Source organism: Pteropus vampyrus, unplaced genomic scaffold, assembly GCF_000151845.1.
Source record: "Pteropus vampyrus isolate Shadow unplaced genomic scaffold, Pvam_2.0 Scaffold680, whole genome shotgun sequence".
Lineage (NCBI taxonomy): Eukaryota > Metazoa > Chordata > Mammalia > Chiroptera > Pteropodidae > Pteropus > Pteropus vampyrus.
The window spans coordinates 117,219-125,561 of NW_011889461.1; the positions used below are offsets into that span (position 1 = coordinate 117,219).

The 8,343-nt window shown below is 47.3% G+C and overlaps 1 protein-coding gene across 1 annotated transcript in view; it reads left to right on the forward strand.

Moving 5' to 3' along the window:
- Positions 1-8,343, forward strand: part of MUC4 (mucin 4, cell surface associated) — a 54,067-nt gene that overhangs the window by 42,867 nt on the left and 2,857 nt on the right. The window contains 8 exon segments of the mRNA XM_011385267.2: positions 102-335; positions 1,443-1,580; positions 2,952-3,133; positions 4,680-4,839; positions 5,732-5,911; positions 6,345-6,418; positions 7,546-7,610; positions 7,695-7,936. Of these exon segments, the coding sequence (XP_011383569.1) occupies positions 102-335; positions 1,443-1,580; positions 2,952-3,133; positions 4,680-4,839; positions 5,732-5,911; positions 6,345-6,418; positions 7,546-7,610; positions 7,695-7,936 (1,275 nt within the window).

The window sequence follows — 8,343 nt, forward strand, 5'->3', positions numbered from 1 at the left end:
CATCCTAAACTATATAAAGTGAGAGTAAGGGGCAGGCACTGCAGAAATATAGCTGAAGTCCCATCCCTGGTATTGCTGCCATTGTACTTCATGTGTTATAGGGAAAATCGACGGAACGAGCCTCCTTGGCAAGAGGGACAACAATCTGCCTTCCAACTTCACTCCTGTCTTCATTTCCCAACTTTTGAAAAACAACTCTTCGAGTGAGAATTTGACCTCTGAGTGTCATGGAAATAAACAATGCATTTATGACATCCTGGCCACGGGAAACACAAGCACTGGACTGCACACTAAAATGCTCTTTGCAAGCTACCAACAGATGAACGCCACTCTCAGTAAGTGGCGTGAGGCCCAGGGGGGCGTTTGCAAAGATAGGGAGAAGATGAGGAGCTCCCTTCTATGACACTCCTGTAAGAGACACAGTTGTTTAAATTTATCAGATTCTTTGACTCATTATTCCTCTGATGAAACCCTTCCATAACTCCCCAGTTCTCTCTGTCCTCGTGACGACCTTCAGAGTCCTATCCAGTTTACCTCTCCAAACTCTTCTTCTGGTGCTCCCACCTTGCTTCCTCTACTCTAGTCCCATTGGCTTCTTTATGTCCTTCAAACACACCAGGCTCACTCTAAACTCTGAGATGCCACACACGCTGCCGTCTTTGCCTGGAACACCCTTCTCCCAGACAACCACAGACTTACCCCTCACCTCCTTCAAGTCTCTATTTAAATGTCACCTTTCTTGGCTAGCCTGTCTAAAACTTTACATTCACCTACACTCCCTATTCATCTTCCCTGCTTTATTTTTTCTCTTAGCATTTATAACTCTGGAATATATTTTCTAATTTTCATAGATATCTCTTTTATTATTTGTTTATTGCTGTGTTCTCGTTATCTAAAATATGCCAGACATATGGTAGGTGTAAATACTTGTTAAGTGACTGACTGATTGAATGAATAAATGAATGAATGAACAAATGAATGAACAAAAATGAAATGGAGATAGCAGGGCTCCAAAAAACAGAGACCAGTGAAAAAGGTTTACTTCCTCTCTATTTCCTAACAAATGCAATGCCCATCTAGATATTACCCTCATGGTTTTTGGCCCTCTTCCAAAGGTAAAACGGTGCTGCTCTGAACAACCCTGTTCTCTGATTCATTTCATACCATGCCCAGCACAGCACTCTGAACAGGAAAAAAACTTAAAATGAATCCTGCTCGGGGAGAAGATAGAGAGAGAATAAAGGTTTGGCCAGGCGGGCCATACAGCCCCAATCTGCTATGCATGGGTCTGACAGCAGGTACGCAGAATAATTCCTGCTTCCAAAGGCGGGTCACAGCCCTGGGCATGCTTCCCACAAGCAACAGGACCAGAGAAAGAGAGAGGTGGCATAAGGCGAGAGGGTGCCCTACCTCAGGCCCTGAATCCCCTCTCTGTGTTGCAGACCAGTACCCGCCCTCTATCGATGGCTCTCGTTTGGTGAAAGCCTACATGGGGCAGACCACACTGATTCAGTACAACAGCAGCTCTACGAATGTCACATTCACGCTCAGAAACAACTACGCTGACTTCGAGCTTTTTGGTAAGGGCGCTTGGGGGTTGAGGGGATGAGATCAGAGTCAAGCCGTGGGTAATCTTGCATTATTATACCCTGTGCAACTTCTTGTCACTATTTCATTGGAATATCTGGGACCAGCATTTCCTAGGAATGATTTCTACAGTTCAAATAGGTGTCCCCACTTCCCTGTGAATAGTACTGATGGGCTTATGGAGATTCGGCCAGCTGGCTAGACTGACTCTGGACAATCACCAAGTTATTAGAATAAAGTATAACAACTAAAAAATACTAATCTAAGACATTTTCATATCTATTTTTTAAAAAGATATAATGTAAAACAAGATATAAAGAAATACAAATACCATTGTTTGGAATGTTTATTACTATTTTTATGTGTGTCAACCATATTTACCTACCTTTAGCACTCCTTGTCTGCTTTTCTGTGCTGGGACCAAACAAAGCTTTATTTTCCCCTCTCAGTAATGATGTGCAGACCTCCCAGGCCTGTAACCATGATCTAGATCAAAGAGCCAAAGCCCATGGAATGCAGCTTGCCTTCTGTGGCCAGCACTAACTGTGCTCGTGACTATTCTTTGCTAAACCAAAGCCCTTAGCGACCTTATTCTGAGCTCTGAACACCTCTTTGCCTCATTTTCTTTCTTTGTGCATAAGAAGCAAGTGCTCTGTCTGCTCCATTTTGCTCCATGTGGTGACCTCCCAGGGGCTAGGCAATGGCATCAGGAGATTTTGTCCTCCACTGGGCTTCTCTCCTGAAGAGTGACAGCCTGGAAGTTACTCTCATCTGTTCCCTAGAGTCAGCTCCCCTTAACCTGCTATTTCAAGGAGATTTTTCTATTTTCTTGAAAACCAAAAGACGGATTTGATCAGAAGAGTCCTTACTAAAATGTAGCAGTGTTTCACTGTAGTTTGGTGTCTAAAGGGGTGGCTGGTCAAAGGTTCAGGAAGCAAAAGGGGTGGGCGAGAACTCGAAGCAAGGGATGGGGCTGCTGTGAAGGTGAAGCCAGTTTGGCCTGCAGTGTAGCCTGGGGAAGTAGCAGAAGGATGCTGGCCTTTATCGTTCATCCCTGCTGGATGTTCCATCCTGGTGCAGACCCAAGCAGATTGCCATTTGGGGTCTCTTCAGGAGGCAACTGCCTTCCCTCTGTGAAGCTCCACCCTACAATCAGTTAGTTGGGCTGGTGTGGCCTCCAGCTTGGAGTGTGACCAGAATCAGCCCAGGAAACCAGCCTTGCTCAAGGAAATGCCCGATGAGATTTGAGGGGCGGTTTGAGGGGAGTCCAGCATTGACTCTCAGGGTGTTAGATGCCAAGATATGTTGGACAGTAGAGCAGACAAGGCTCCCAGCTCTCATTGATTTTGTCTTCCCTGGGACAGAGAATGGGACATTGCTATGGACACCAAAGTCTCTGGAACCATTCACTCTGGAGATCTTAGCAAGAAATATCAAGGACAACTTATCTTCTGTGCTCCAGCCAAAGACCGTGGTCTGTGCTTGCAAGAGACAGAAACAGTGTTTATACAACCAGACCAGCGGGATGAGCAATTCCTCCATGGAGGTGAGTGCTGGAAGGAGGATGGGAAAGAGATTTCTGTGTTGAGGGGAAAGAAAGTGAGAATTAAAGGGATGTGATAATTCAGCCCCTCTGTAGTATTGTATGTGTTGGGAGGTGGGTAGAACTATGGTGGACAAGTAGAGCAGATACTAGTCTCAGGCTGCAAACTTACACATATAAGAAATAGAACCTTTTTTACTGCTTATAGCTCAATTGAATTTTTATCTCCAAGCTCCCATTCTGCCAGGCTGGTGAGAAACTTCCATTTCAGCCTTTTAGAGTTTCCACAGTGGTTCCCAGCTCCGTGGTTCTGGAAAAAGATGTGGGTTAGGAAAGTGCCTGTGTGGTCCCTGGGCACACGTCTACATGGATCACAAGCTCCACGCTCCCTCTTCTTCAGACCTAGGGAGGTGCTGTGCAGTTGGGTGCCTTGCTCAGGGAGCTTTTTATGAGGTGGCTTAAGATCCAGTCTGCCTAGAAGCACCACACAGCCATTTCTCTCTGGGATCTTATTATCATGTCGTTGAGCAGAGAGGTACAGGTCCCCTCTGATCTTGGCACACCTCAATCCCCTTTGTTTTCTCTTTTACTCTTTTGCTCTAGCCAAGATACTTGGTCTAAGTCCATGCATCTTACCCTATCTGCTTTATTTTTGTTTTTATTTATTTATTTATTTTGGTTTTAAAAGTGGACCCAGAAAAGGAAAGTGTTTGGCTGGCAATATCCTATGACCTCCTTTACCCCCTATACACACACACACACACACACACACACACCCTTCTCCTGAAGCACAAGCAGAGAATTCCTACTTGAAAGGGGTGGGGGTGGGGGAACTCAGCGGCTGGAAAAGGAAAAAATATGGAGGGGGTAAAAACAGAGATTAAAATCAGTATATTATTCTAGATATTCCAAAATGTCCAGTCTTGGGGCAGAAATGTTGGAGGGTTCCATTTCTGGGAGATTTCCAGAGTCATCTCAGTAGGGAGGTCAGAAAAGAGAGACTAGTGAGCTTGCTGAAGTTTCTAGAACCATAACTTTCCCTGTGCCATTGTTCTGGTTACGTGTGCTCTCCCTGTGGTGAGCAATGGGGCTCTAAATTCTTGGTTTGGGAGTCAGCAAGGGAAGAATGAGCAGGAGACAGTTTTCAAGGGATAGTAGAATATTTATTTATTTATTTATTTATTTATTTATTTATTTATTTATTTATTGCCTCTCCCAACTCCCCACCATCGTACTCTAAAAAGGATTTCGGGCAAAGAGATATGGTGTGAGAGGGAAGAGGCTGAGAACCTGGGGCAGGGGCCAGGCAGAGAGGTCAGGAGAAAGAATGGCCCAGGGTGCCAAATGAGTTGGAGAATAATGTGCCTTTGGGCAGGGACATACAGGCCCAGGGCCTGGTCACGAAGGCGCTCAGTAGACGCCGACAGAACTAAAACAAGGACTCAGAGTCCATGGGTTCTCAGACCCGAGGAGTCAGTACTGAAACACCCAGATGCCTGTAGTGGTTCAGCCTCCTCCTGGCTGCTCAGTGATCAGCAACCCATTTCAGGTGGCTGGCTGTGCGTGTGATGGGAACACCTTTGGCCAATACTGTGAACACACCAAGGACCCCTGTGCAGAGCAGTGCTTCCCGAATGTGAAGTGCATTCCTGGGCAGGGCTGCGAGGCATGCCCCCTGCACCTGACTGGAGATGGGCGTCACTGTGCACGTAAGCTAAAAACGGGGCCCTAGCCAGAGGAGGTTCTGGGGACAGGTGACATCTGGAAGGCCTAGGATAGCCATGAGTGAACCATTTCTCTCCCTTTGCTAGCAAGTATTTGGAGTGATCAACACATGTGGGTGTGGTAAGGAGGTAGGGTAGGCATGGTAGTATGCAAGGCTGAAGGAGAAGAGATTATACAAGCACTGGAGAAAGGCCAGAACAGAGTATCCCTGAGGCACCAATGGGGAAAGCCGAGGGCGAAAGACCGAAGGTGGCTTGGAGAAGAGAGGAGAGTTTCAGCACAGCCAGGGAACCAGAGGTAAGCTGGGCCCTCAGGCTCCTTGGGGCCTTCTGAGATATAAGGCTCAGGGTCTCCCTATCCCCCTAATCCGAACATTTGGAGGGGCTGCCATGGGAATCTGGTGGCAGGGGTGCCTCATTTTCCCTTTGAGTCTTCCTCCCAACTGTTCCTTGACCCCACATTCACTGGAGTCAGACAAGGGAGATCACAGTGAGGCCTCCACTAAGTCCCCTACAGCACCCAAATGAAATCTGAGCAAAGGCCAGAGCAGTAGAACCAGTCTTATAAAGGCAGAAAAGGGCATGGAGGTGGAGAAAGTCTTCTGGGTCCTTTCCTGATGAAAAGTGTCTGATAAACACTCCATTCTCTCAGAAGTGAAAGAATACAGACCTGGCAGGGGAACAAGGGTTGCTGGTAGAAAAATGTCTGGCAAAGGGAGAAGGATAGTTTGAGGTTCAAGGTGGCCCACAAGCAGAATGCAAATTGAGGGGGCTTTGGAGGAAAGAAACCAAGCCTGTCCTGGGAGCAGCTTTCCATGGACTGGGGGCTTCCCTGCACTGCCCAGTGTGGTGTTCCTGACCTCTGCTCTCTCTGCAGCTCTGGAAGACTCTGAACTCTGTCAGAACACGTCCTGCCCTGTGAATTACTGCTACAATGACGGCCATTGCTACATCTCCCAGACTCTAAACTGCCACCCTGCCTGCATCTGCCCCCAAGCCTTCACAGACACGCAATGCTTCCTGGCTGGCAATAATTTTACTCCGGCCATTGAACCAGGTACCGTCAGATGCCCCTACTATCCCCACCTCCACACTTCTCTCACTTGGGAGAAAATGGGGGGCTGTGGGGATCAGGACTAAGTTCCTCAAACTCACAGGACAGAACTCCAAATTTCCCTCGGGTGGTGGTAAGTTGCAGGCTATGGGATCCAGTGGAGGCAGCTGTCATAGCATAAACCGTGAACCTGAGTGGTCTCATGAGGAAAGACTGAAGGCGACCTCATAGCTCAGTGAGCAGAGAGTCAGGGGAGCCCCAACCATAGTCAAACAAGCACTAAGGTGGGGATCAGCAGACTCAGTCATCTCTCCTGATTCTTCTGATGACCTATCAATGCAGAATAGGGGGTGTCTCTGGACCGGCCCAGCAGTCTTTTTGGGTAAGTCTGGGTGAACCCATGTGGTGATTATGAATCTGCTTCTCCCATCCCCAGGTCTTCCCTTAAGAATCATCCAGCTCTCACTCAGTGAAGGAAAAAATGCCTCCAAATCAGAGGTCAACTCCTCGGTCAGTGCTGCAGGCGGCTCTGGGTGGGGAAGCAGGTTCAGGGTGGGATCTTAGCTATTACTTGTACATTCTGCATCTCATCATCCATCTAGATTCAATTACCCAAGAAGATGGGAGCTTCCTGCCTCAGGGAAGGCCTAGGGTGAGGAAGACAGGAAGCCCCAGGACAGAGAGCTCTGAGAGGATCTAGGGTAGCCAAATCGCCTCAGCCTCTCCTTCTGAGAGTCCCTAGAGACCTGCGCTTGGGTGTTATATGGGTGCAACACAAGGCATTGCACTTCCAGGAAGCTTTCTCTGACTTCCCAGAGGGAACTGGGGATTCCCTCTTTTGGGCTCCCTCCACTTTTCCATTCCTCAATCACAGGCAAAGTAGCACAGTGGTTGAGTTATTAAGGCTCCAGAACCCTACATACCCCGGGTTCAAATCCTGGCTCTACCACTCACTAGAGCAGGTGTAATAATTAGACAAATTAATTGTTGCCTCATATATAAAAATGGAAATAATAATAGTACCTGTGTCAATGGGTTGTATCAAGGTTTAAATTATAATGTATGTTAAGTACGGAGCCTGCTGTCTAAAACTCAATAAGTGTCAAAAGACACATTAATTACTTTAGTAATTATTACTACTGTTACTGTGGTATTCCACACTCCAATAAAATCTGTTGACATCTGTCTGCTGCACCAGACTATGGACCTTTGAATATGGACTTTTCCTAAGTCACATTGACATCCCCAGCCCCTGACTATACCCTAGGTCTGGCTAAACATAATTGATGGTCAATATACATGTGGGAGAGAATGAATGTGTAAGTCAGGAATCAGAGGCAAGGTGGGAGCCATTCCTTTCAAATTCTCCCTTTATAATAGGAGGCTGGGGGTGGAGGGAGATATGTAAAGTCCTTTACTCATCGACAAACTTTTACTAAGCAGCAACCCATGCTAGTCACCAGGCTAGGCTGGGATGTGGGGATGAAGAAATGGATGAGAAATGTCATGAGGGTCCTGGGACTCACATTCAAAGACGGAAACAGACGGAGATGAGTAAATTGCATTAAAGTTGGTGGGGGTCTCCACTCTGGACTGGGTCTCACATCTACCCCCCCAATGCCCATCCTCTGCCCTAGGTGGCCTACATACTGGGGAACCTGGACGTGCGGGCCTTTCTCTGGAACAGCAGAGTGGAAAAAATGTAAGTGGGACTGTCCCTGCCCGGTCCCGGCTCCTCCCTCTTACCCCTCATCCCTTAGCCCCTCATTGTGCCCCACCCATACAGTGATCCCCCAGCTGCACTGGCCTCAGGAAGCATCCTTCAATACTGGAGGGTCATCTCGGAATTCCAGTACCGCCCCCAGGGGCCTGTCATCGATTTCCTGAACAACCAGCTGCTGGACGCAGTGGTGGAGGCATTTCTACTGCAAGCCCTACGAAGGAGGTGGAAGAGAAGTGAGGGCCCCAGTAACGACGACGTGGTCTTCCACCCCATCTCCAGGAAAGATATAAGCAGTCTGAATGCTCGTGAGTCATTATCTTGGGGACAGTCACAGGGATAACTGACAGAGGAGGTAAACAGTGGGAGCTTGGCACGGATCTTCAGTCCACGCAAACCTATGGCAGAAAAATATTTTACAGTTTTCCACAGACACACACAAAGCCAGTTAATTTAATTTTTGGTTTATAATTGTTGAGAGAAGTTGTAAACATTTTAGCCACCAGCCTTCTGGTTTCAAGAGCAGAAGCACAAAATACTGCTTAACGAATCCCCATGTGCAGTTCCACAGAGCAGTTACTCCAACTGCTGCCTTCCTGACAACCGCTACCAATGGCTTTCTTTCTTTTAATAAAATTGTTAGTGATTTTGTTAAAATACCATTGCACTTCATAAACATGAACGAGGACATCCTTTTGCCTTTGCCCTCCAGCTG